Source organism: Brachyistius frenatus, unplaced genomic scaffold (genome assembly GCF_029030835.1).
Source record: "Brachyistius frenatus isolate BFR_SWC_R1_liver_20210118 unplaced genomic scaffold, ASM2903083v1 Contig_8, whole genome shotgun sequence".
Taxonomy (NCBI): Eukaryota; Metazoa; Chordata; class Actinopteri; family Embiotocidae; genus Brachyistius; species Brachyistius frenatus.
The window spans coordinates 6142481-6170162 of NW_027210607.1; the positions used below are offsets into that span (position 1 = coordinate 6142481).

General features: G+C 42.5%; 2 protein-coding genes across 2 annotated transcripts in view; one reads left to right on the forward strand and one right to left on the reverse strand.

Annotated features, from left to right (window-relative positions):
• Positions 1 to 688: 688 nt before the first annotated feature.
• mkks (MKKS centrosomal shuttling protein) lies at positions 689 to 4206 on the reverse strand. Its single transcript, XM_069690108.1, has 4 exons — positions 3058 to 4206; positions 2534 to 2715; positions 2042 to 2152; positions 689 to 1961 (listed from the first exon to the last, which is right to left on the reverse strand). The coding sequence occupies exons 1-4, from the start codon at positions 4037 to 4039 to the stop codon at positions 1533 to 1535; spliced, it is 1704 nt and encodes a 567-aa protein (XP_069546209.1). The 5' UTR covers positions 4040 to 4206; the 3' UTR covers positions 689 to 1532.
• Positions 4207 to 4803: 597 nt separating this feature from the next.
• slx4ip (SLX4 interacting protein) overlaps positions 4804 to 27682 on the forward strand; it is a 31094-nt gene continuing 8215 nt past the window's right edge. Inside the window, 5 exon segments of the mRNA XM_069689786.1 lie at positions 4804 to 4854; positions 12331 to 12420; positions 12755 to 12881; positions 24031 to 24099; positions 26035 to 26123. Of these exon segments, the coding sequence (XP_069545887.1) occupies positions 4828 to 4854; positions 12331 to 12420; positions 12755 to 12881; positions 24031 to 24099; positions 26035 to 26123 (402 nt within the window). The 5' untranslated portion in view covers positions 4804 to 4827.

Genomic DNA, 27682 nt, shown 5'->3' on the forward strand with positions numbered 1-27682 from the left:
CTGGTGTCTTGTTCTTTGAGTATTTACAGTCACAGTATTGACTTGCTACATGCATTTCATTTATTTAATCATTTGGCATTAATTTATATGTTCCAAAGTTACAATGAATTTGCCTCTTTTTTTTTTTTTTTTTCTAGCTGTGCAGCAGTTGAACTGTTACTGTAGCCCAATTTACTGACCATCAAACAGGTGTGGTAGCGTGTAAACAGTGCAGTGCTGCATATGCTGCTAAATTAGACAGCTTGGGTAAAATAAATTTCATCTGTGTTTATCCAGTGTCAATTTACCCAGGAGACTATAAGGCTAACATCCCCAGCAGAGGGAGCCAGCTGATTGGAGGAATATACATTCATATTATGGACATAATATTCCTACATTTCAGGGACTAAAAACTGTCTAGATAGCATATACAATGTATTTACAACAGTCCTGCAGTAATCCCGACCGGCATGAAGATTTCAGTGCTCAGTTTTTGCTGAAACCCTTTCCGATTCAGCTATTTTGTCCATACACTAAATAGTAAGTACAATCCACACCTTGTAAAACAGTTTCAATAAAACCTGACGGAGATAAGATTTGTTGCAGGGCAGTTGTAGTACACTGTTAGTTTTTGTAGGTCTACCTAATCAAAAGGAAACAGTCCACTTGTGCGCGTACTTAAACAAAACGACCACAAATCATGTTAATCCATAAATTTGACCTGCTTAATTGCCAGCATTTATACCATTTTTTAAAATTCTTACCACTGGACTCAAATTACAAACTTTACAATCAGGGTAACTGACTTAAAGAAAATATTGCATGTATGTGCACTGCAGCCAACACTTATCCAATGAATTTTGATGTGAGAAAACCATGCTTGAGGCTGTAATAACATACAAATGCAATCCATACACAAATATCTAGCTGCCGTTTTCCAAATGTCCTCATGTGCTCTTCATCAAACTGCATGGAGCCAGGAGGCTCTATAGTGAAAGTTGACAAGAAAAATTCCAGCTAGCAGAATATATTGATGACTCAGATCAATGTAATAACAATTCAACCATCATATTATATAAAAACACAACTATCAAAATGTGTGAGGAACACGTTAACTTCACTATTGTACTTGAATTAAACCCTAAAACGTACACTGGATTCAACATTTGAAACTGCAAACGAAATCTAAAAACTTGTTTTCAATGCTCTTAAACCCTTTTCTACGGTGTATTACATAAATATCAGGTTATCATTCCTGTACTTCAGTCACTAATCAGGATGTGTCTGTGGAGTTTTAATTTTATAATGAAGTTATGGTGAGTTTGGTCAGTCCTCCTGTTCAAGTTCTTTCAACCCATTCATTTGTAATGAGTGGAAGAGGAAAAACATAGTTTGAGGTCAGTAGTTCACCCTCACCTGTATTTCTTAGTAATATTAGTGACAGAAAGGGAAATCATGAGACTCACCAGCAGGATATAAACAAGACATTCCCACTGACTACTCATTTTGATCATCATAAACCAGGATCTTACTCTAGATTAAATATATTTCTGTTAATTCACATCTTGAATGATATACCTCACATCCAATGCGAGATTAGCAGTTTCTACGGCAACTTGTAACGCATTGAGTTTAGCTGTGAAGGAGTCCAGCACACGAGGCTGCACAGGAGAGTCTGTAACCGAGGAGGCAGGAGAGAACTCTGCGTATTTAGTGTTTAGATAAGTCCACTTTGTACTTGGGCTACTTTCCACCAGTCCACAGCCACAGAGGCCCGAGCTTTCCTCCATGTGTTCCTTTGTTACGTCTGCAGGGACAGTCCAGTGGTGAGCGTGAGTTAGATCGATTAAAGAATTCCCACCGTCGTGCTCCAGCGCTCCGGCCACACAATCCAGGGAACGGCAGAATACCTCCACACCAAGAAGGTACTCCGTCTGTGAACACCCCAATGCTGATGCTGTCTCTGGTGCCTCAGTCGTGCCCTGAGATGAAAATACAGCACAATCGAGACGCGCTATCATGAGATGGATACACCTGAACCACTTCAAAACTAAATACTCACCTTGTGTCTGAAGTAAGCAGCTAAGTGGGTCTCAGTACAGCCACCTCCAAGCAAGGCAGATGGTTCCCTTAAGGTGAGCCTCAAAACATGTTCTGCTGTCCGGCACACCACCTTTAACATAAACACACTTGTTTGTCATATTTACCTCCCACTAGTGAATAATGCAGGCACATGTTGTGTGTTTTAAAACTGGATGATAAAACTGTTTTTGATCAAAAGTGCTGTAGAGGAATTGAATCTCTCCTCTTGCCGTGTTAGTGAAACACTAACTAATGAGCTTTCTGGGGCTGTATGTTTACTATTTCTGATTTACTGACTGGAATATAGTGGAGACGATACACTCTAGTAGGAGAGAACGAGATCCAGCTGATGTTCAATCACGTGCCATGTAGTATGGTTTGTCCTTCTTCTGCAAGGGTGACCGAAACGGTTTCAAATCCATCCATCTACCTAAACCTTCAGACGCCAACAGTGCAGCTTGCTTTATCTCACCTTCAGCTCACTCAACATGGTCTCGTTCCTGTGGCAGAGGATCATCGTGCAGATCGCAGACTCTCCGACCGGTTGCAAATGCAGCATCGTCTTGGAGCCAAACTGCCTGACAATGAGATCCCTCACCTTCCCGTAGGCCTTGGGTGGGATTGTGGTATGCAGTGTGGCCACGGGTTGAGCACCTGTTTGTTAAATTACACATGAAACAAGATCTTAGATACAGAACAGAGTAATCAGGGTGAAATGTATATTCCGTCTGGACAGTAGACACTTTTTCTTGCATTAATATAACATGCATCTGCTTATTCTAGTGTTTCCTTGACTGGAGCTTCTGTGCGTCATGTGTATTGAATCAAAGACCTATTTATATTGCTGTTAAACTGCATCAGATATATCATAATAACAAAGTCATTACACATGTAATTGTTAACCGAGTTTAATAATTTGACTAGATTAAAAGAAATAGTGTTCCGTGACTTCACTGATTATTGTCTGCACAATATGATGTTTTCATAACGGTCTACCTGTCAGCTGAGTAAGTGGCTCCATGAGAGCGATACCCACTCTCTCCACCACAATGACACCGTGGCTCCTCAGGTATTGCTGTAAGACCGGGTGGATGACCTTCTGGCATACAAAGAGCTTCACCTCATCTTTAACCACCTGTTTGCCAAGCTCCAGAAGCTGATCCAGGATCTGTGAGTCTGTGTCTGCACCTGGGTGCACCTCGACCGTCCCATCTCCAAGTTCAGAAAGGTCCCCAGCAAGAGATGCACTGAGCAGCACCATAGTCAGAGGATTAGAGAGACCGTCTACCCTGTCCAGGTGAGAACCATCAGGCATGTCCACCAGTAAACCTGGACAAACTGCAGAGTTTAGTACAGTCAGGCCCTCGAGTGAGACGGTCACTGTTCTGCCGAGGCTGACCGTACCTGGGCTGTTACAGGGGACAGTCAGCAGAAAAGCTCGCACAGCCAACCTGCTGATGTGAAGCATCTCTGGCTCTGTTAGGACACACGCTGGTTTGCTGGAGATAACACTGCGAGCTAATGTCATCAGGTTCTGGCTGCTGCAGAAGTCGAGCTTCACTTTGCAGCCACAGTCTTCTCGTCGCAGGTAAGCGGTGCTCGCAGCCAGCAAGTGCTTGTTCACTCTCGTGGCCACATTTCCTCTGAGACCAGACTGCTTGGCTTGCTCAATAAGAGCCAGACACAAAATGGCAGCAAACAGGCCGCAGTCGCTGAAGCGAGAGACGTGGTTGACGACGGAGGTTTTGATTAGATTGATAAAAGGCTGCGAGGACGAAATGGCCGGAAGGAGAACAGACGACGCTGAGGTGGTCACAACGTGTCCTCCGATGTTGTTGTGAACTTGTTTCAGTCGAGCTGTCGGACCGAAACAGGACCTGAGGAGCTGCCTCAGCAGGTGAAGCTTGTTACAGATGTCCGTGTTGTCCAGCGGCAGATCCGTGCAGACAGATGGAGACTTATTGACGAGTCGAGACATCTCTGAAGCAGCACGTTGTCAAAAGGCCCGGTTCACCTTCAGTCTACATTTTAGAGTGGCGACGATACTGTCCATTCAGAAAGTCTGTTCAGCGAAATGTAATGGTACGCTTTACTTTAACACTTGCTTCCATTTTAAGCACTTTGGTTGCGAGCACACGTGTCTATGGTTGCTAGGACTCGGCCGGTGATGCTTATAGCGTTGCCTGACAGAAATGAAACGCATTTTGTGTAAACTCTTTTGTAAAGTCGATCAAAAACCAATTAAACAAGATTAACATCATAATATAGTTAGTATGCTACGATAACAAGGCATATTTGGGTATAATTTAATCATGTACGATTTAGAAATTGCTTCAGGCTTTGTGAAGACACTAATCGTTTCCATGGTAGCGGTCACGGCGTTATGTCCTTTTCGACCACGAGTCGCATCCTCTCGCCAGTCGTCAGCAGTTGTTGCCGTCAAGGCATATAATCAACTTAAAATCACATGTCCCCCGATTTTAAACAGGGACAATTACTACCTTACTTGATCATTCTGGAAAAAACAAAAAACAAACATTTAATACGCCTTTTTCTGAGAGCTGCAACTCACACTTGCCTCGCGGTTTGGTGGACTGCAAACGGAAGTGACGACATCAGCTGCAGCCTTGTTGTTGGACAAACATTCAAACCTGTTGGCGGTATGAAACCTTTGAACCAGTATTTGATCTTGTTTTCAGTGTCCTCTGTCTGTGCTCTCTCTTTTTGTTTTTTCCAGGTGAAACTATCTTGACTGTGCTCACAGCGATGGCGCCTCACAAATTCGTCATTAAGGTGAGTGAAAACGACATACATGTAGTACGCAGGACCTTGTGGTACAGTGAAGTCTTGTATTAAAGTCATATACTGTGTGTTATAGTTGTTCCCTGACGACCTGAGGGGTCGGGATGGTTCATAAGGTCGCAGCAGATCAGACGTGTATTTTGGCCCTAAACAGCAGGATTTTCAAGTCGACTCTTTGTTGGACAGGAAGTCGGTGTAAAGACACCAGAGCTGGAGGGATGTGATCCAGTTTCCTGGTCTCAGTGAGGACTGGATCAGAAGCTTTCTGAATCGGCTGCATCTGTCTCACTGACTTTTTACAGAGACCTGTAAACACACACTTACAGTAGTCTCAGTCTCCTGAAGATGAACGCATGGACAAGTTTTTCCAAATCCTGTTGAGACATAAGTCCTCTAATCCTTGATATATTCTTCAGGTGATAGTAGGCTGATTTTGTAATTGTCTTGATATGGCTGTTCAGATTGAGGTCTGAATCCATGATTACACCTCGATTTCTGGCTCGGTTTGTGGTTTTTAAAAGGCAGTTTACACAAAATCTGATTTGTATGCCACATAAAAAGTGCCCCAGTCATCAACAACCGGCATAATTCTTACACAACAGCTGCATTAAAATGATTCTCACTTGCTGAAGAGTGGCCACTACATCAGCATGTGACAATTACGGGATATTTATATTGTTAACGAGCATAGGTGTTCTGATGTTCAGTATTTATATGCAGTGTCTATTCTTTAATGCTTTATTGAACGCTGTACGCATGTGACATTGGAAGACTGGTACTAAATTAGGATTTATAACTTATTTATGGGGTGTTCAATTTGGAATCGGCACATTTAACAAAGGAAGATGGTCTAATCACAAAATCCTCTTTATGTTAAGATTTTAATCAGGGCTGCAAATAACAGTTTTTTTTCATTATCGATTGTTCTGTCTATTATTTGATGAGCCATTTGGTCTTTAAAATTGTCAAAAAATGGTGAAAAGTGTTGGCCAGTGTTTCCCTAAGCCCAAGTTGCAGCCTTAAATCTCTTGTTTTGTTCTGACCAGCAGTTCAGAACCCCCCAAAAAAATCCTGTGTATTATCATGGAAGAGTAAAGGGAGCAGAAAATATTCATATTCAAGAAGCTGGAATCAAGTAATATTTTCCATTAAGAAATGACTCAAAGCGATTGATCAATTGTCAGAACAGTTAACAAATCATTTTCTGCCAGTCAACGAATCAATTAATTGACTAATCATCACAGCGCTAATGTTAATTATACGTTGATCGTATTTGTCAGTATCTTGTAAACACATACTTTTCAAATGTTGGGAAAACTTTTGTTCTTCAGCAAAGGAGTTTTTGTGTGCTTTTCAATGACCACAAAGTCTCATAATTACATTCAATAAAAATCGTTTCCACATAAAACGCGCATGGGTCACTAAAGAATAAAAGGAATCTGCATTTTATTAAAGCCTTTCAGCTGTCATGATAAACAACTGTAAAGGTTTATGTTACTGCCAAACAGTAGAAGAGCTACAGACGCTACTTCCAGAAAGTTGCGTGCCTTATTATGGTCTGTGTTAAACCACTATTTTTGTGGGAAAATATGTAACACAACAAAACTATACAATTTATTTTTTAACATTTGCTCTATTGATATTCTTCTGTAACATCTTTTATGTTGCTTAAATGCTTTTTCCCTCCTGGTTGCAAATTATTTGTCCACTAGAGGGAAGTACTGATACATGTCTCAACTGTCTGAACCCCATGTTATGATGTTGTTGTTCATTCTTTAGAACAAATTATTCAGAGTTTCTGGTCACCTTTTTGTAAATCTCAGCTGACTGCCTCCCTGAGAGCCTTTTGTTAATGGACGCAGCTACAGAGTGCAGAGGAAACTCATTCTATTAAAAAGCCAAGCTTTTCATCCTCAGTCTGTTGCTCTGTCAGGAATAATGCACATCAGATGTTTTTGTTAAGTGCAGGGAAAGCCGCTGGTCTCTCTTTTGTTGATGTTTCATTTATTGAGAGTTTTGGATGAGGGCTGTAGACATTTGCGCTGATCTCTCACATCCTCCGTAATGCCATGTGTGCCTAGTTGACCAGATATTGCGTTCACTCCCTTTTATTTGTTTCATAGGCATGCCTGCGTACGGACTGCCCCACCACCCCCCTCGGTCGGTTGTGGGAGAGTAAAACGCTGGAGGTTCACGGAAGGTTCCTTCCCACTGGGCACATAATGATACTGTTGTGTTACTCTGCCTGAGAAAATGCACACAGCCTCTACCATGCTTAACCAACTAACCACAAACAAGTATGTTAGAAGAGATCAGTCCAAACAATAGCATTCGAGACGCTACCCAGGGTTTCTATTTTGCAAAACGAACACCACTACCACCATGTTTTTTTAATGAATGAATTAACTTATTGGAATATTAAACAACAAAAGGCTGCTTGGAGACATTGCTTTCACAAAGGCATGTTGCAAAGTCGGTTTGCAGGCTTTCTCATAGAATGAGGATTATTGAAGCAATTATGAGTTATGTCTTTGGATTCACCGTGTCATGTTTAGGAGGCTGTTCAGCAATGTGTTTTATGGTCCTTTCTCTTGAAATGTTTTCAAAGCAGCTCCCTCCGTGGTCTGTGGAACTGCAGGAGGTGCTGGTATGCTCCTTCTTAAATAGGCTTAGACTGCATAGTGACCTGCCACTTCTCAGACCTCCCGAAAAGGGCCTGCAGGCTGAAACACTGATCCACTGAAGCACTCGCTGTCTGCCAGGACATTACTGCTGCAGAGCCCAGCAATCTGCCTTCTATTAGCAATATGCACTGCTGACTCTCTAACCATCTAATGTAGTGGGCTGAGATGGAGACCAACGTGTTTTTAAAGAATAAAAAGTTTGAGCTATCACAGAGCAGTTTAATGTCAGAGGTTTATGTGCTGTTTAGTGTTGTTGTCACTGTATAGATGAGCTCATAACAGACCACACATCATGCCTCTGTACAGAGTCATTGCATTTCCTGATTAGAAACATTTTTACATTTTCCACCTTCACAAAAGAAAGTGACAGGGGTAAAAAAAAAGTTAAAAAAAAAAGGCCTCCTTTCATCTCAGCACTGCTCCACATTTCCTAATGAGGCAAAACACATCTCAGCTTGCTATTTCTGTCTATCTACCAATTTCTCAAGGATGTGTGTGCCTGAGCTTTGTTTGCTGAGTGTTACCTGGAGATATTCCTGTCTGTTCTTGCTGCTGGAATTCCACTCCTGGGTTGTGTCTCTTTTTATCATCACATAAAAAGAACTGAGGTGTGCTGACATTCACCTCAATAAAGGCAGGTTGGCACACAAAACATTTCCGTGAACTATCTGTAACAGACTATCGCACGTTTGCCTCCTTAATAATCAAGTCTGTGGTTTTACTTCAGTATCTGGCAGTTTGAAAAATTGGTAAAAAGAAATGTCTTTTTTATTTATTTTTTTTAAAGGGGAAACCCAGGTGACTCAGAGCACAGAGAGCTGGGAATGAGGCAAATAAAGCCTGAGAGCAAGGTTGTCACACCCACAGATCTAAAGAGCTCCCCTGGGTTCTTTGCAGACTTGCAGAAAGAGAAAAAGAGAGAGAGACAAAAGGGAGAGTGGGAGAGATGCAAGTTTTATTGAGTGAGACCGCATCTGCTGCCCCTTCTCTCCCAATGTAAACATCTGTGGCTGGTTAGTGTTAGCCTCTGAGCTAAGTGCAGTCCGAGAAGGTCTGGTTCTTATACTGTGCGATAGGAGTGGCAAAGGGCAGCGAGGTGGGGAGGCGGGCGAAGCTACTCATGGAGTTTGGGCCCCGTGCCCAGCTTGGAGCAGCACAGGCGGGAGGATGGAGAGCCGGGTCTGGGAGAGAGATAAGGGAAGGTAGAGAGTGTTTTGGGAACTGAGAGTGATATAGACCAGAGCTCTGAAGACTAGAAAAGGCAAAGGAGCTGTCAGGAGGATTTGTTTATTTATAGACTGAAAATATAAAGGCTTTTTCTCATGTGCCGAAAACTGTGAGCAGCTTCAGTCTCTGTTTCTAATGTTTCTAACCTTTCTTTTACTCGCAGGTAATATTTATCAGTTTGGCAGCAGGGGGGAGAGAAGTTGAGCTTAGCCTGCAGGAAGACTCTGTCCTATTCATTCACTGTGACAGCACACAAAAGATGGCACAATAAAGGATTTGGTATTAAGTAGCGCTTCTTGCCGCCTCTCATTCAGCCTTCAGCCTCCAAGCCTCTGTTCATAACTCTAAATAGCCTTTGCAAGGCGGAGAACAAAGCAGTGCTGGCCCACTTTAGCATGTATGAAAAGAGTAACTTCCTCCAGAACTTGGCCCTTTATCAAACTGTTCTCTCCAACAGCAGAGACAGTTGCACAGGGTAATGCTTTAAATGTGTCAAATCAAACTACACAAAGTAGGATAGCTCATGAATTTGATAACCGAATATGCCAAGAGTTAATGAAACCCTTTTGGGTTCCTGAGTAGGAGATTGTAGAGATGGTTTTATAGAGAAAATTATAGGATGTATTTGACTGATTAAGTTGTTAATTGCTATTTTGTTTTATTGCAACATGTATAGTGGATTTTTTTTTTTTTTAACTACTTTTTGATTATTTTAGGCTCTGGTGGTTTATGTTATTGCATCTATAAACTATCAGGCTGCTGGCAGAGATCTTACTGAAAGAGGGGCCAAAGCCGGGGCCTTCAGGGGGATACACAAAGGTCATAGTTCATGGCAGAGTTCAGCCAAGAGATCCACTGGTCAGTCTTTGTGCTGTGAGTTAACAAATTTAGACCACATGATGTGATTGTGTTCAGAGTCTTTGTGTAAAATTAGATTCTGCTGTTTTTTTCCATCTTACCTGCCACACTGTTTGAAGTGTCCCTTGTAAAAGCTCTAGTAGCTGCACCTACACAGTGCACCACTCAAACATTTTGCAGGGAATTTGTCCCTCCACCTATTTGGCACGTTTGCTGTGGAAATTCATTGGTTTCTCATTAAGGTGATTGCATTAGTTGGATTTCCTGACAAAATCCCCCATTTTTGAGTGAACCTTCTGAATCACATGCTGTTTTTGTGTAAGGGGCAGGCCACTGTTTATCATTAACGTCCAGTTCCCAGTCGAATCTTGTCTGCTCTTCTAATGTGATAAAAAGAAGTTAGTCTACAGCTTGCTAAATGTCTGGCTTTCTGCCTAAAGCACAGACTCAATCAGAAGCACATAAACTATGTTAGGGCATTCACAATGCTGTGCCTCTCCGTAAGGATCTCACTCTAAACCCAATACTGCTCTTCAGTTTCAGATATTTATCAAATTTACCTTGCAGGGCTCATCAAAGTTTCCATTAGTTTGTGTAATTTTGAGCCATAAAGGATTGATCTCGTGGTCCCTGTTGGGATTTATATGCATGAGGGGGACAGAATATAATAATAACAACATCATCTATGACCCCAAAAATTACCATTAACATTTGTCTTTAACAAAAATCGAACATTATCAGGTAAGAATTGAATCGTCTGTAGAGCCATGCTTAAGTCAGTATAGCAAAGCCCCCCATTCTGCATGTGTCAAGTCCACTAGTTTGGCTCTGTGTTTTGATTGACAAGGTCTGACCCTCTGTTGCTAGGCTTTCCCACACACGGGTAATTGTGGGAGGCCACCAGTCAGCGGTGGACCGCTGCGAGACAAAGGTCAAAGGATGAAGAGAAGGCTGATCTGTAGGGACGAGCTCATACTGACGTGCACACATTTTATACACGAGGAGGTGGCACATTACGTGGGTCACTGTTCTGGTGCGTGGAATTCTTGTCTTTGTGAAAACGTGGTTTTGTTTAACCACTTTTGTGTTCTTTTTTTGCAACGTTTTTACAGACCCTGTTTAGTATTTCTACTTGAGTGTATCATATCTTGATGTTTTGTGCTCTCTTTCCCATTCGTTTTGGTAATCCAGATCTAGTGACATACTTTAGTCTGAACACATCAGGGCTTCAGGACAGAAAAACAGTGCATTACTGAAATTAGAAACTACGAGAAACATTCACTGGTCAGTCATATGGGGGTGCCCTTTCCTCTATTTGAACTGCAAGTAAAAGTGAGACAGCAAAGTTTTTTATTTATTATTTACAGAAAGACGATGAGAAAGGAAAATTCTCTCATGGGAAAAAAATAATGCAAAATATTTGGCAGCTTGACTTGCTTAGAGCCAGCGTGTTGCCTTTTACATACATTTGACGAAAGCTTCGCAGTCCGACTTTAGTTTTACAACAGTAACTACAACTTTCTCAATCTCCCTGATGAACGAGCTGCTTAACTCATTTTTAAAGAAAAGGAGGAGACAACTGGACAAAGTTTGGAGTTGAGAAGTGTAGACTTGTGTCTAGAATTAGGTCTAAAGAAGGAGGGGGAGGCCTTGCCCTATACACACCCTGTTAATTCATTCTCACGCATCATCCTGAGAGCAAGGCCATAGGAACATCCTTCAAGTCTGGGTTGTAGAGTTTAGTCATCCTGTCTATAATACTTTAGCCCAGGGGACAAGCCTGGCTCAAAACAAGGCTTTCAGTGTGCAGAAGTGTTCCCTGTTACTAAATGAATAACCTCTTTTGTTGGCACACACTCAGTTCCAGTTCTACAATATGAGCCTAAAATCCGTGTCTGGTGTTACCTGTTTATGACTTCTTTTTTTTACTTCAACATTCAGTTCAATGCTTTTTTGCTGCATTATCATTGTGGGTTTTTAGGGCAGTGTTGCTCCTCTGTGTTGTGTTGTGGGTGGTCTCGGTCCATCCATTACTTCCTTGTCCAGGGAGAGGCGAACTTCACACGAGACCCACATCCATTTGCTCTGTGCAGCGGGCAGCTTTTGCACTCATGTGTAAACCATAATCAGGCTAGCCTGAGAAAGATGTAACAGCTAGTTAACCATGAGCGGCATTTCTGGCTTCCCTGCCCCTTGTAGCTTATTGTCACTGACACAAGGACGTAGTGCTTCAGGAATCCACTCTGAAGCCTTTTTAAAGCGTTCTGCAGCATTCAAAAGAGTAAAAAAGAAAAAGCAGATCTGTGGAGTTTTATTACCACTCTGATACAAAGTGGGATAATCCTCATTTATGTGGTACATCTTAAAATTTTTTTTCCTGCAGCCTATTGTGATCTAACGCTGTGACTGTATTGCAAAGCATGTGGAAGAGGGAAATCGTTTTTATGCTGAGAGGGGGGAAATATGAGGAGACGGACAGGGTCATTTTATTTTTGTAAAGAGATTTGGTAGAGAGGTGGCCAGACAGAGAGACAGGAGAGAGGGGACTGCCTGTGAGAGGCCTGGGGTGATGTTTGAGGACTCAGGGGGTCGTTGTGGTTTGTCTCGCTGTCAATCACCCGCACTCTGATTTCCTTTGTTGCCTGTGAGCTCAATGCCCCTCAGCAACCTGTGGCTGTCCTTCCTCTTTGTGTTACAGTGTGGGAACTTTGCTGTGCTGGTGGATCTCCACGTTCTGCCCCTGGGCGGCCAAGAGGACGCCAGCTGGTTTACTACGGACCACATCGAGGTAAAGACACAGGGAGAAGGGCATGTCTGTGAATATGTGCGACTGAATATATGGCCTCTGTTCTGCTCGGGGCCTTTTCAAAAGACAGCAGTGGCAGCGTAGAATCTAAAATGACTTTGAGCCTTCTTTCTTTTCATTGTTGCTAAACTGTTCCCATCTCTCTGCCAGCCACTCGTGGAGCTGCCGCACTCGCCTGTCACTTGATACTCTTACTGTCCTCTCTTTTGCCTCTTCTCGTCATTAATCTTCACTTGTGAAGTCAAATCCAAACTTGTGTCCTCTTAACAGTTCAATATCATGTTGCTCCACTGAAATGTCTACACACTGTTTTTAGGAGGTTACAGCCCTGGTTCGAGATGCTGTGGACCAGAGGGTTAAGCTGTATACAGAGTTACTCCACAATAGAAGACAGCCCAAACAGAAGAAGGAGCTAGCACCGGCTTTAGCCTTTTGTGTGAAAGGTAACACCATCATGTCACCGGTTACACTGCTCTAAAGCCAAATAGTCCATTATCTATCATTAATTTATTGCTTATTCCAGTGGCATCTTCACGTGTTTACTTTGACAAATTTTAAATATTTCAAGTAAACACATCCATCTATTTGTCTCTCTAGTTGTCTATCTTTAACCTCCCAAAGCCAACAGCACAACTTAAATTGTCATATAGCAAGTTTGTTGCTCATTCCTCTGCAGTGAAGTCATCTTGGTCTTCTCTTTCTTTGCCTTAGATGTGTCTATTATCAACTATTGAATAAAATGGTTTACTTTGACTTTAAACTCCCAACCATTATTAACTCACTTGGACCTGAGAGCGGAGAGAGATTGGTATGTGCATGTAGGTGGATCATTTAAAATCTGTGAGCAGGATAGGAATGGCATTACAAAACAGTCCAAAAAATATTTCATGGCAACCCTTTTGAGGAGAATGTGGGTGGAAAGACAGCAGAACTAGTTAGGACATGGTGCATGGCTCTCTCTACCCAGGGTGTGACCTGTGGAGGCAAGAGCTGATAGCAGTTTTTATATTGTGTTGCTCTGTTTAACTTGGCACGTCTCAGACGCATTTACACATGCAAGATGTAGGTCTATTAAATTCTCTAACGTTTGTTACCCTTCTGTTTAATGTGGCATTGGCACACCTGTGATTATCTGCACTCATAGTTAAGTGGATAACTTAACACATACAGCCACGTACACACAGGGAGGACAATCAATTAATTATGCACCAATGGGAGTAAGCCAATCAGTTCATCTCATTTATCCAAGGTAAGTACAGTACATTCCCCAGCCACCCACGCATATGCCTTTGAAGCACTGTAAATCTAGCGTCAGAGGAACCTCCAGCTGTGTGTTCTAAGGCAGACAGGTTTGTCACAGGTAGCAGTTAAGGGTAGTTAAACTGGGCTCACTCAGCGGGGTAGGCCTGACTGAGAGTGGGATTACAGGGCAGTCAGCCCCATAAAGTTTCTCCTGCGGCTGCAGCGCTGCCTCTCACGCTACCCCCCCTCCTCAAACACTCATTGTGTTCATACACAGATGTATGCTTTTCAACTTTTGTAACTTTCTTCATAAACATAAAGTCAGTGGTTTCATCTTGCATGCATGTTTATGTGCATCCACACAGGTGCCCTTACATTTCAGAACCAGTGGGAATCAGAAGAGCGACAGTGTGTGAGATATATCCTCCCCTGGCCAAGGTGTGAACAGACTGACAGTGTAAGGTTACTGAAAAGCCTGACTCATATTCCCCATGACAGACTGAGGAGAGACAGACAACTCTAATGATGGAGATCACAGACCAAGGCTCCACACATACACACTTGTGCACACAAATTCCCTCCACTGTGCGAACAAGGGGACTATCAGTATTTCAGCAGTGCAATGTGCATGTAAAAATGATTAAGGTCCTCGCAAGCTTTGCCAAAAAGAATGTAACCAGTGGAACATGACTCCATACCATATCGGAGAATTTTCCCCTCTCAGAACATGAAAAGGTATAGCGCCTCAAACAGGCCTGCATAGTTCATGCGCTCTAGTCCTATTAAAGGTCTTAAGTGAGTATAATGACATTCTTGGTCTTTTCATTGTCCCATATGAGGGAGGCGGCAGAGCAGTAAAGGTGGAGACTGTGACTGTGAGAAGTGAGCAGGCAGGCAGGAGCCATAAAAAGGGGAGGACAGACTATAGGCTTAGGGAGGGAAGCACAGCAAACCTCAAGGTGGGTATTAAGTATTGGGGTCAGCTATTCTGCAAGCAGGTCAAACGCTAACCTGCTAATCCTCACGGGACTTTCAGACTGTCCATAGCAGGGCGTGGAGGCGGGTCTTCTGTTTCAGCAAGAAGACCTGTTTGCATTTGTTAAGTGACAGAAGAATTAAGCTGCATGTCCTGGAGTGAGACATGTGTATGTGGTGCTGGAACACATGCACGTTATTGCACACAAAGGTGGGGTAGCGCTGATGCCTAGGCCAAGAATAGGCAGATGGACTGTGGTGCCATGTGTGGGATGCTGTGGGATGCTGTGGGAGGGGGATTGTGGGTCTTGTGTGGGGCGGCGTTTGAGCTGGTGCCAATGTGAAATCACAGCGGCTTCCGCCAACAGACAGCAGTAAGAACAGCCTCAGCTGTTGGCACTTCAAATGAGCCATCAACAGCTTTGAGCAGTCCAAGGCCCTTCAGTGCAAGTGTTTGTATCTGAGTTACCACTATGGGTTATTGTTTTTATGTATATACAATGTGTTGGGTACATATGTCTGTGTGTAGCACCCAGTGAACATGTCAGAGAGGGGCTTATCCCATGTTTTCTGCCAACATAAATCTAAAGCGTTTCTTCAAATCTCAGCTGCAGAAGGCAATTTCCAACTGTCAACCTCCACCCCCCTCCCCACCTCTCCCTCAGTTTTTTACCCAGGCTACTTGAGACTTCATGATTAGCTCATAGTGATGTGATTTATTTATGTTTTTAGAGAGATGAACAGGGGGAACTTTTCCCACCAAACATTTTGGCTCTGGACATGCAGAGTGGACATGCTTAGACCTTAGAAGTCCAGGGAAGGGGAGCTTGGGAGAGGCCTTGTGCATTCTCACTGGTAGACCGTGTTGAACACACCCACATTTCTCAGAGTAATTACAGATAGAAAATGAGTGGATAATAGGTTCTCTGTGCTTTGAGGAATACATTTTTGTCAGTCAAGATGATATTTGAGTAAGGAAGTTGGTGGTTATGCTCGACGACCAAAAGAGTGTCACAGTTATCTTCATGATGATCGTTTCCTGCAGAGTTCTGGTCATGCAACACAACGTGCTGCACAGACTGTCCAAAAGACTGTTAGTCCTTTTATCGCCCATATCTTTTGCTGATCATGCACTAACCTGCTCTTGTATTGTTTTAACTCAAAGGGATATTGATTTTGTAGTCTAGAATTGTGTATGTATTTGTGTTTGCATCGAGTGTAAACTGAGAAGTCCTATTTTACACGGCTTTAGTTAACATGCCGTTTCAAATTGCCAAAGCACATTACCAGATGTCCTGTGTCTACTATTGGTATTGATATAGCCGCATTGATCTCCACATGTGGCTCAGGCATAGTTTAGCTTGGTATTTGAGAGGAGTCCCACTACTCAGAAGAGTTAGAGGAGCTCTGGCGAAGTGGTACCTATAGAGTCTGTTTGAGCCCGTGGCAGAGCTGGTTCCTTCTTCCTCTCTCTGCACAGGTGCCAGGGCTTAGGGGGAGGGAACACCTGCCAGCCTGTTTCCCCATGGCCACGGCAGGCTGGAGAGGCATTTTCCCAGGCTCCCCAGATGAATGGTCACTAATAGCCGTGGGAGAGGGCTTTGCGAGTGCTGCACAGTGTACCACTGACTCCTCTTGGCAGGCCTATGAAGGGGGCTTAAGGCAGCCTGGCCGCGGCCACTGCGGGAAAAAGCACAAGTGTTGCTGGATAGCTTTACTGCTGGAGAATGTGTTTACGAATGACCATCTCCCTCCCAGTGAAGAATGCGGAGGATGTGTCGGGTCTACAAGGGAGACTGTTAATTTTTGCTCTTTCCTGTCATAGATTTAGCTTTGCTTGGCTTCTTTGACCATTTGAAGGCCAAGAGCTGCAAATCTAACTTTTTTATGTCTAATATTTGTGCACAGAATGCACACGTATATGAAGAAGAAGTGTTTTGGTGGTATTCATTTTAACACATGCCAACCTTTCAGCCTTCTACTGTGACAGAAAGTGTGTCACAACTCACTTTGTAGAGACAACTTGTATTAACCCACTTTATTTCTTCTCTGTGCTACTGCAACTATTTGTGAGTTGCTGTTGTGTGTGGCCTGGTGTCTGTAAATAGAGAGGCATGCCTGTGGCAGAGTTACCTGCCCTGCTCTGTGTTACTGGGCGTGAGGCAGGCTGGGATTAAGGCGAGAGGGAAACAGAGACCTGTGACTGGAACAAAGGAATTCCAAGGCCTGGGATGGAAATGGATCCTGATCAGAGTCGCTGCACCAGCCAGCCTGCCCCTCTCCCCGCTTGCCCTCCCTCCCCCTGTCCCCTGCTGGGCAACCCCCTTCTCCCCGGTGCTTTGTGGTGTTGCTGTGGCTCTTTAAATCCTGCCTGTAAGCCCCAGGCCTTACTCAGCAGCAATACATAGGACAGTCTGACTCCACTGCTAACCCTACTCCCTATTATTGTCCTCCTATTACTCCACTCCACTCCACTCCACTCCACTCCACTCCACTCCACTCCACTCCACTCCTCTCCTCTCCTCTCCTCTCCTCTCCTCTCCTCTCCTCTCCTCTTCTCTCCTCTCCTCTCCTCCATGTCTGCACTTCTTTGCCCACTTCCTGTCATCTCTTTACGTTTTCTCACTTTCTCTCCTTCTCCGCAGGGTCAGCTGAAGTCTCTTAGGACACAACCGCAATCCCCGCCATAGCTGTCACACCACACTCTTTTCCCATATAATTAGGGCCTGAGCCTGAGCACAGATCACATTCATGTGACTGTTCCCTTTCACCACAATCTGGTCTGGGAGACGGCACACACTCTCTTGAACTCATGCTAAGTGCTCAGCCTGACCAGAATGCCTTGTTTCAGGAATTACTGAAACATTTTGGAGGATGTCGTTGTTTTTCTGCTCTGTGCTTCACTTTGAAAGAAGTGGGCTTGTGTCATGTGCTCTTGTGCATTTATTCCTGCAGACAGGTGACATTGTAGTGCAGTGTGCCAAACCTGCCTTGTGTTGTTGTAGCACAGCCTTAATAAAAACAACTACAGTTTAATAGTAGGCACTGATGTTTTTCAGGCATTTTGTTTCAGGCATAGGTGAGACTAAGACTCCAATACAATTCAGAACTTCAGGCATGTAAACATGTAAGCATGTTTTTCTTTAGTCATGGCCTCACCCTCCTGTTGTCATCTGACACTGATAGCAAATCTACTGTGGGCAGAATCACCATGTGTGCCATGGTTCATCTATTTGGATTTCTAAATATGGGCTAGCAGATTCACAGAAGGCCCAGCAAGCAGACACAGCTTCCACAGAGAGACCTTAGTCTGGGTTTTAAAGGGCCAGCAGCACAGTGCATTACTCAAGTCCACAAAGTACTCTGCACAGCACTAAACCAAAGGATCTTAATGCAGAGTAAGCAGATTGTTTCCTCCCCATGTTGAATGCTCTTTAACATAAACAGCGGCTGCACACTGGGAGATTTGTGGCCTCTTGGGGTAATTAAGATATAATAATGATGATGATGAATATGACATTTTGTATTGTGACTGATTTTCTCTCATCAGATTATGTTTCTGAAAAATATATTTTTTCCCCTTCATAATTGTTCGCTGCTCCCAAACGCTCCCCACCACTTTAGTCACATGCTGCATTATGGGTTGGCCTGAGCTACCATGCTGCGGCGTATTTTGTAACTGCGATGAAGGGGTCACCCAAATGTTAAATTGAACACTCATGTGCAAATATTGTTTCAGGTGGACGTTGTGCAGGATGATAAGGCACAGTGCTCGGCTACGGCCGTAGTTACAGTTGCACACAGAGAGTGATGTCCTTCCAGGAAAGCCCCCACTTACATATGGGTAACTTCCTCATGCTCTCTCATCCTTCACCACTCCACCCCACTCTCTCGCTCTAAGCCCCAACTCTCCACCCACACTTGAGCACAGAGGGAGGGGGTCCACATCAAAGCAGAGATGTCAAAAGAGCAGGATTCTCAGGCACTGATGTCTGACAGTCCCGCTGATTCAACTCCTGTTCATAAAGGGGTTGCGTGGGAATTATACTCCTCCTGACATTCAGTCACTGCATTTACATGAACACCCGAAACATGGTTAATGAGAAAAATCAGGTTACAGGAGGAAAGCGGACAATGCCTTTACATGCACTGCAATAATCAAATTTCGATGAAACCTGCCTTTGCACGCAGCTGGTGGATAATCAGATTTCACTCCCATGTTCTCATGTTTTTGAAGCAGTGCGGCTGTAATTTAAGCGTATTAATGATACATAATACTGCAGCCTGAAGAGTTATTTTCATTTTTGGTGGAAACATTTGGACTGACTGACTGAGAGGGCCACTTTCTTTCCCCTTACTGTGCACATGACCCGGAATTTTAAAAATAATCTTTGTAAATCTGCGGAAGTCTGCTTTCAAAGACGCATCAAGACAAGTTATCATCCTTCCTTCTGTCCTTGGGCACTATTTCTCCTATGCTACTTTCCTTCCATGTCAGAAGCATTTACCACGCACACCTGTACATATTTGAAAGCCAGTTAAGCATGTGTACAGCTTAGAGATTGGTTTCCACCAAGAGAAATTTAGCTGTGAAACAGTTTTCTTGTAATAGCTCACGCTGGTTATGGAAACCTGCTTTTCCTTATTTGTATCACATTAATGATATCAGGATACTTCATAAAGTTTAGGTAGCTTAAAGGCCTGAGAAAAGACACACTGAAGTATTCCGTGTTCAAAGCCATAGGCCAGTTGTGCCCAGGCTAATGCATGGCCAGGACCTGTGAGGAAAATCCTTCAAATCAGGGCAGAAATCCTTATGAACGTCTGCATGAGTCACAACAGCATGAGCTACTAGGAATGCAGCTGGTGAGAAGAAGTAGGGTATGTTTTCTATGGCTGTTTTAATGATCTCCTCAGGATATGACTGTAGTTAATGAAGTTTGTTCCATGGGGGCTTACCTTTGACCCTGGTCTGAATGCTTCTCACCCCTGTCTGTTCCATTTTACAGTTCTAGTCACTCTGGATGCCTTTTGGTTTGTTGACTTTTCTTTCCTCTCATTGTTTTCCCAGGAAGTGGTGAAAGCTGCACTGTGTGTGTGTGTGTGTGTGTGTGTGTGTGTGTGTGTGTGTGTGTGTGTGTGTGTGTGTGTGTGTGTTCGTTCTCATCTCTCATCTCTCTCTCTCTCTCTCTCTCTCTGTGTGTGTGTGTGTGTGTGTGTGTGTGTGTGTGTGTGTGTGTGTGTGTGTGTGTGTGTGTGTGTTTTGAAAGTACACTATTGTAGCCTTAGCACCAGCCCTTTGGCCTGTTTTTTTTTTTTTTTTTTTTTTTTGCAGTTGTCCTGCGATATATTTCAAGATGGCAGAAGTCTCTCCAAACAAGCGGTTGCAATATTATCTACCACATTTCTGAAAACATGGCATGCTGGCTTGTTTACTGTTTGATTTGACCTGTCATAATATTGTTGTGGATTGAATTTCAAAACAATTAAGCAAGACCATCTTCTCTTTAAGGAAGTACAAATGAAACCCTTCAAAGTCTGTACACTGCAGACTCGGGTATTGCAACCCTGTGGGCCACAGTTGCCACAAAAAGGGGCCACTCATTCCCAAAGGACGAACCAGCAAACTGTTTGTGAGAGAGAAACATGAATGTAAGTTTAGCACGAGAGAACCTAGGCAGAGGGCCAAGAGCAACTCTGCGCTGTGCAGGACGTTATAAAGTTGGAGCAACAGCTGATGTCTCGGGCCGTGGCGTTGCACTGGTTCCCAACTCTGCGTCCAGACATCCCTTTCAAATTTGTCCTGGGAATTGGCAAGCTCAACCCACCAAGGGAAAGCAGTGAGAACAGTTGTAGACATGAGGCTAAAGAGTGTAATGGACTAAATCAGAGCCTCTAAAAACATAAGAGCCCTGAATGTGCAATGAAAAATGTTTGCTTCCTTGTCTCTACTGGACCCAGAATGGACAGAGAAAACAAAACAGAGATACAGATCTGCATTCCTCTCTGGGTAGATATCCAGAACGGGTGATAGATGACCACTGCTTTGCTATTTAAGGATTAACAGAATAGCTGACTTTTTTCCAATGTTGTGTTAACTGCAAACATGCTCAACATACCCATACAGTGTGTAATGTAATTTTCCTTTGGGGTTACTGAAAATCTATTTACAGATTGTTGGCATTATTATTACATTTTTCATGTACACCAAGGTCTAAAAGATCAGTTAAGCTATTTCCATTGACATATGTACTCATAAATATGATTTTAACATGTGTCTTCTGGTTTGAAAAGATGTCCACCCAGTACAGTACAATACAGTACATAAGAAGCACATAGTGAATCATTTTTTGTGGTTTTAGTTCTGTACTCCAGCTCACTGTATTTAAAAGGAATATATAATATATAATATATATAATAAACTATGGACATGCAAATTTAAATTTTTACATCCAACTTAGATGAACTAGGTGTCCCAAAGTATTATGGGCCCACTTAAATTTTGCAATTGGCTGCTCAAATACTTTTTTCGTTGTCAGTTCACCCACACAGCTAGTTTCTCCTTCACCTTCAGCATGACACTTATCTTAAACTTACACCCAAACAACCATGAAGGTTTTTTTGTTTTTTTGCACTTGTACAAGTAGTACTGGAATGTTTGTGAGTGGTCATGCCAATCACCTGACCTCAATGCAGTAGGTGTTTAACTTTCATAAAATCAGACTTAAAGCCCCACAAGTCCCCTCAGACAACCAAAAAGCTGAAGATGCCTGCATTACTGGACTGGAAGAACAACACTGGTGACATTACCAAGCCGATTTCGGTGGCTAAAATCCTTCAAGCATAATTAACTGCAAATCATTTGATACCAAAATCATAAACATTTTACTTTGTCATATTCTGCTCTTCATTATGGATAAAAAGGTCTGAAATTACGACACTATGAATCAAACATGGATGTAAACCCTCAAATTAAAGATGAAAGTTTTCAGTTAAACCTCCTTTTCACTGTTATCTTGTAAATCCAGTGTGATGGGGCACACAGCCAAAATAACAAAAATGCATTTACAGAGTTACAGGGTTACCTGAGCCCTTGGTTTATAAAACTAATTGTAAAATGATTATTGTACAGTATATCCCTGTATCATCCTCCAAATGTTGTCATATGGACCCTCTATTGTGAGGCATCCTTGCTGCCATGCAGAGGATTTTTTTTATCCCAGGTTGCAAATCCTGGAGCTTTGCTGATATTTTTTGCCTTTACAATTTGAGTTTGTTTCCCAGACATTAGTCAGACCTTGATTAGATGGTTAGTATCAGAGTGATTTGGCCTGAGGAACAAGAGTAACAATGACAGACCTAAGAAAAGCTGGTAACATGAGCTTCTGCCATCACCTTAAAGTAACAACCTAATCTCACGTCAAGGATGATATTATGTACCTTATGTACTTTTTGAAGAAAAACAATGCAATGTAATATATAAATATCACTGATAACTGACAGGTTATATGACTAATCTAAAACAAATGTGCAAACAAGCCCAAAATGTGTCTGCGAGAAGTCTCCTTTTAATTGTGCAGATTAGATATTGGCTTTTGTTCTGTCTCCATGAGAGATAAATCTTCACTAAGCTGTCAAAAACCGTTAAAAGTGGGTTTTGCTGTGGGCTGAATATCTACTTAATAGCTTCAGAGGATCAGAAGTATTCCCAACGGGGCGAAACTGACAAGTGTTGTAACTTGTCTCCGAGGTAATTTTACTTTATAATCTGTAGAAAAATATTGGTTGTAATCACTTAGCATTAGATTAACAAACAAGAATCCATATATCAAAGAGCCTTCAGTTGTTTTCTCAGTTTGATTTCATTTGAATGGAGGTCAGGTTATATACATATATTGTTCCTTTGTTCATCTACGTTTGTATTGTTTTTCCCCTTATGTATTTTGCTCTCTAAAGTAGCGACCCTGGTTGCTAATCGTACCTTAAGCACCAAGAAAAAGAAAGCAGAGGTGGTGCTGTTAATCACTGGCCAGTAGACTTAAGTGTATACCTGTTGTAGGGTTGTGACAATTGCAATGGTAATTGCATGTCATTTTACAAAGACAGCTTCTTTTTGAAGACAATAATTAGATGCCTTGAGTTGTTCTGAGGTGACATCAGCGAACAGAGAAATGTTCACAAAGGCCGTGTGTGAGCCAGTGCTGTTAATATACTGTCTGCTCTGTATTTTCTGTTCTTGCTAACACACCATGTGGGACATACTTGACATCGTTGTCCAAGTTTTCCCAGGTTTTATTGATGAGTGACTGTCGGCGTTGTTGCCGATGGGCGAAAACTTCCCCGCTTCCAAAATGTCAGTTTTTCTGAAATAAGGACAGCCTGGTTTTTGGCATGATGACAGTGCATATTTGACATTATCCTGGGACCTCTGTAAGAGGCTTGAGAGAAAGAGGTCAGAGTTTTCTCCAACTATGGAAGACATGTAATCCTTTTAATTGAAGTTAAAATACTAAAGTCCCCACAGTTTGCAGTTAATGAGGTTTTCACACGGCAACAGACACGTGGAAAAACAAAACAAGCCAAACAAAAATATAAACTAATAGAGAGGTGGTGCTAAAATCAAGCAGGACATAGTTTTACATTCAGTGTTTCAAGTGGAGGAAAGGCAGTGAGCAGGCTCAGTCAGCTTCCTAGCACTGTGTCTTTTCGCAAAGAACAACTGGATAGCGTGTTATCCAGACCGTTGCTTTTAGTCAACAAATTCCTGCTAGATTAGGCAACAGGCCACTGTTTCTGCCCAGCACATCTTAAATACCATGACAAACATTCCATGACAAATAGAGCAGAGACGCAAGACACGATTTCTCTGCTTGTGCCAAACTGGGAGGTCAGTTAAATTAAGATAGTGTGAGTTGTTACACACTCAATAAATAATTTTGCTCTTTTTAGTGTATGTATCCAAGCATATGGAGTCATATAGAGACATTGTTTTCTGCATTAATCAAGTAAAGATGCTGTTTTGTGACAAGTTTGACCCCAGTCTTGTGTTCACTTGAAGTGCAGCCTAGAGTCCTTTCTTTTACAGTGTGTGACGGGAATAATGCCAGTTGTGGAAGGGCCTCATGCTGGATCAAAAATATTTACTGTACATAGTGAGTCCACTGAGTAACCACTTTGTCTCACTGAATAAAACGTGCATGACCAAGATATTATGTAAATGCCAGCAGCAGCTGTTTTGTGTCATGATGGTAAATTGAATATACAGTATGTTATCATTGTGTTAAGCAATGACAGCAACTTGCATCCCACCAACAGTTGCCCACCGGTGTCGGTAATGGCTGTTTTAATGTTAACAGTCTTTGTTTTATTTTACAGGAGAAAAGTTCAACCTGGTTGCCAATTTTCTGAAGCGGCACTTCAATCTCAGATGTGTTGTCAAGCACGGTACGTGATCGACATGTTTTCAGTGAATCAGTTAAAAGAATCAGAAATAGACCTCTCAGTGGGTCAAACTCAGCCAAATTTCCCACAGAAAGAAAAAGTCATCTGTGGTCTGCATGTTGATTTTTCTCCCCCTCACTTATTTTTATGTTCTGTCCCTACCTGCTCAGGGTGTTGTTGAGAGCAGGCAGCCATTAAGTGGTTCCCTTGAGAGGCTACTGAGAGTGGGAGAGAGAGAGATTGCAGTGCTGTCTACGTAGGGCAATGAGAATCTATCTCCATGGCCCATCTACTGCCTGTGACCCATGGCCACCTTTTCATGGGACCAACATGGCTCTCTTCCTGTCAGTAAAGTTAATATCTGCTCCCCGGGGGCAGGGGCCTGGATGTTACGGCAGCACTGACCTGTTGCAGGCTGAGATGACGGCTTCTCTGCAGGTCCATTACACATCAAATTAGACCCAGTCTCCTGAGGTCAAAGGTTGTGTAATTCGGTCCACTGAGCTGGCTGTACATATGTGTAATTTCAATTAGCTATAAAACGGATGGTTAAAAAGTCCTTCTTGTGATTGGCTACAAGTTTCCAGTTTAACTCTATTAGGGGAACTAGATGGCAAAAATACAGCCTTTATAAAACTTAACTATAATTAGTCAGTCAGAATACAGTGGTATTTTCTGATTTACCCCACATTTCAAAAATGTTTAAAGGAACAAAAAACAGACCTGCTCATTATCAGTGGGACAAAAACTGTTAAGTTTGTCCTGGGTTTGACATCACAGGAACAACCATTAGATCACAGAGCTGAAATGTTTTGTTCCATTTGGTGGGTAGCAAATTTCCCGTCAATCTGCCTGTTAGATCACGAAATGGAAGTATACTTTACATATTGACTATGGGGTGGGGTGGCTCAAGAGAAAAGCTTGTGGAATATTCAAACTCAAAAGAGTTCTACTTCTAGAAAATTGTCATTTTCTTAGTAAATTGATTTGCTCCGCAATGTTCTGTTAGTTTTTAAACTACCTTTCAGTTTACAGCTGGCAATTTTGGCCTGAAAATTCATCTTCAAGTGTCAAAACTTTGCGCAGCACATTTCATGTTGTTGAGCAGCACCCAAACCCACCCTCAAAATAATTATTCGTACTCATTCTTGGTGTTTACTCCAACCAAGGTATTTGCAAGTTATGCCCCCGTTCAACAGAAAGTAAGCCTTAACTGTGTTTATGAATCCCTGCTACTTCACAAGTGAAGCAAAACCAATGTTTTACAAAAAATGTCCACTGAGGAGGGATATGAGCTTTTACAGACTAAATTCACAACTGCTGCAAAAACCTTTGAACAGAAGGTGGTAGGCTAAGAGCATCATGAATGTTCTCATATTGCCAGTGCTCCTGGTCATTTGTTGAAGCAGGAAGTCACATCTTCTGACAGTATTTCTTGCCATCAGGAAACATGGTGATGCAGAAGTCTTCCATTATTATGAAACTTGTTTACATACAGGAGGTTATGTATGAGACTGTAGCTCAGTTGTGCCAGCTTGGCTGTCCAGTTGAGATGACATGTTGAGGTGAGTTCATCTTGAGTGCTCTCAGACAGTTAGATCAATAATAATAATAATAATAATACATGTAATAGTAATTATGTTGTACTGTAAATGATCTTTCCTTTTGAAGTCAGTGAAGGAGTCATATGACTCCCAAAAGTCACTGGTAATGTAGAATTTTCTAATATTTCATGCTGTTTATGCAGCTCATAAAGTTCAGCAATTATATGTAAACTGCAATTTTCTCTTCAGTCTGAGGGATAGTAAATACTTGGTGTTTGTAGATGTAAATTCAAACATCCACCACAGTCCCCTCTGTCTGACTTTGACTCATAATTAGAGGTGAGCCCACGTTATTAACCAGCAGGGTCTGTGTTGTTTCTCTGCCTGCTTTCAGATTTGCGTGTGTTTCCTGAGCGATATGTTGTGTGTGTGAGCTGTCCAGAGGATGCCTCAGCGTGCCATAGAAACCCGAGCCAGTCCGCGGTGAGTGCTGTTTATACTCCTCTATTTCCTCTTCCAGTCGCCTGGCAAACAGTCCTGCATGGGTCTGTGTGTTATTATAGGGATCTGTTGCCAAATTGTGCTCTCACTTATATATGCCGATCCTGTTTACAAGGGGGCGGGCTCTGAACCTACAGGGACTTTTCAGAGACCTACAGAGAGGAAAACGTGACGGGTGGGTGGTGTGAAGTGGGGCCCAAAGCTGCGGAGGCAACCCTTCTTTAGAAAAAAAAAAAAAAAAAATCATGGCTCATAATTCTGCCAATTCACGGACTCATTTCTTCTGTGTCACACTAAAACATGGGATTGTTGGGTAGTCAAAAATATAGCTAAATATAATTTTGTGCATTTTACCTCCTAAGAAAGTGTTGATAATAGAATATTCATACACTCATGCTCATGATTGTGGCACTGGAGTCAGTGTTGATATTGTGTACTAGTATTCATCTTGTATAGAAATCACATTTTTATCAGCCTATTAGGCAGCTAGGCAACTGTTTCTGTATGATATTCTCCACTAAACATAATTTATTGTTCAAGAAAACTTTATTTTTTTTTACAGGAGAGTTCAATTAGCTTGATTGTCTGCAGTTAAATGTCATGTGCCTTCAGTAGTATGACTCAAAGTCAGGTTGAGTGTCCTTGTTGTCCATGCTGTGAATACCATGTCATAAGAACTACGACCAAACTTCTTTTTTATCCATTTATATTATTATCAACTGTCCTTTGGTCAGTGTTCATTTGATCCCAAACTCCCCAGAGGATTCTGGGAAATGTCGGTGGACCCTCTCACCTTGGCACTCACATCAAGGACAGACATTTCTCCCATCACATCCCATGATCAGTGGCCTGCTGTTTTTCTATGGACTTTTTGCTATTGTTCCCCTTTGAAATGTCTCTGCACTCTCCACAGTTTGGCTTCCAATGAAAGCAGTGATTGTAATATTTTTAGTGGAGCAACACAGTCGTCAGTGAAAAGTTCATATTGTGTAACCAATTTTCCAGTTCACGGAGGCATTGCTGTCGATTGCGTTCCCTCCTCAGGATGTGGTTCTCTGGGCTCATACAGTACAAGCAGAGGGAATTGGAGGGTGGGAGTCTTGTGGTGGAGCTCTCACTAGCTCAACCTCGAGTTTGGTTTGTAAGGGAAAGATACCAGACAGAAAGGCTCAAGTTTTTCACATGACAAAAACAATCATTAGTTTACATGCCTCACTCTGTTGTTATTTGTCTGAGTTGAGTCTTTGCAGTTTAAATGTTGCCAGGGAAGTCAAAAGTCTGAATAAAAAAAGTCCCAACTGATGTAAGGTATTATAATGTTGCCATCTAAAAATAATGGAGTCTTTGGAGTTGCATGTCAGAGCTGATCGCATGTTTAGGACGGGGTCTTTTAACCCACAACTCTTGACAGCACGAGCCTGCTAGTCCCGAGTAATGCCACATTTCCCTGTGTTTAGGGAGGTTTCGGGTTTGTTGTCAGGTTTCAGTTTGTGTGACTTGTTGAACAAAAATCTTTAACCGCAGTGGAAATGTAGACTCAT

Bases quoted from the DNA above. Each gene is read 5' to 3' on its own strand.
- mkks (XM_069690108.1), bottom strand. From the start codon at position 4,039: ATGTCTCGACTCGTCAATAAGTCTCCATCTGTCTGCACGGATCTGCCG. The intron at 2,153-2,533 runs GTGAGATAAAGC...TTTATGTTAAAG, and splicing joins CCATGTTGAGTGAGCTGAAG to GTGGTGTGCCGGACAGCAGA. The intron at 1,962-2,041 runs GTGAGTATTTAG...TTTTCATCTCAG, and splicing joins CTGCTTACTTCAGACACAAG to GGCACGACTGAGGCACCAGA.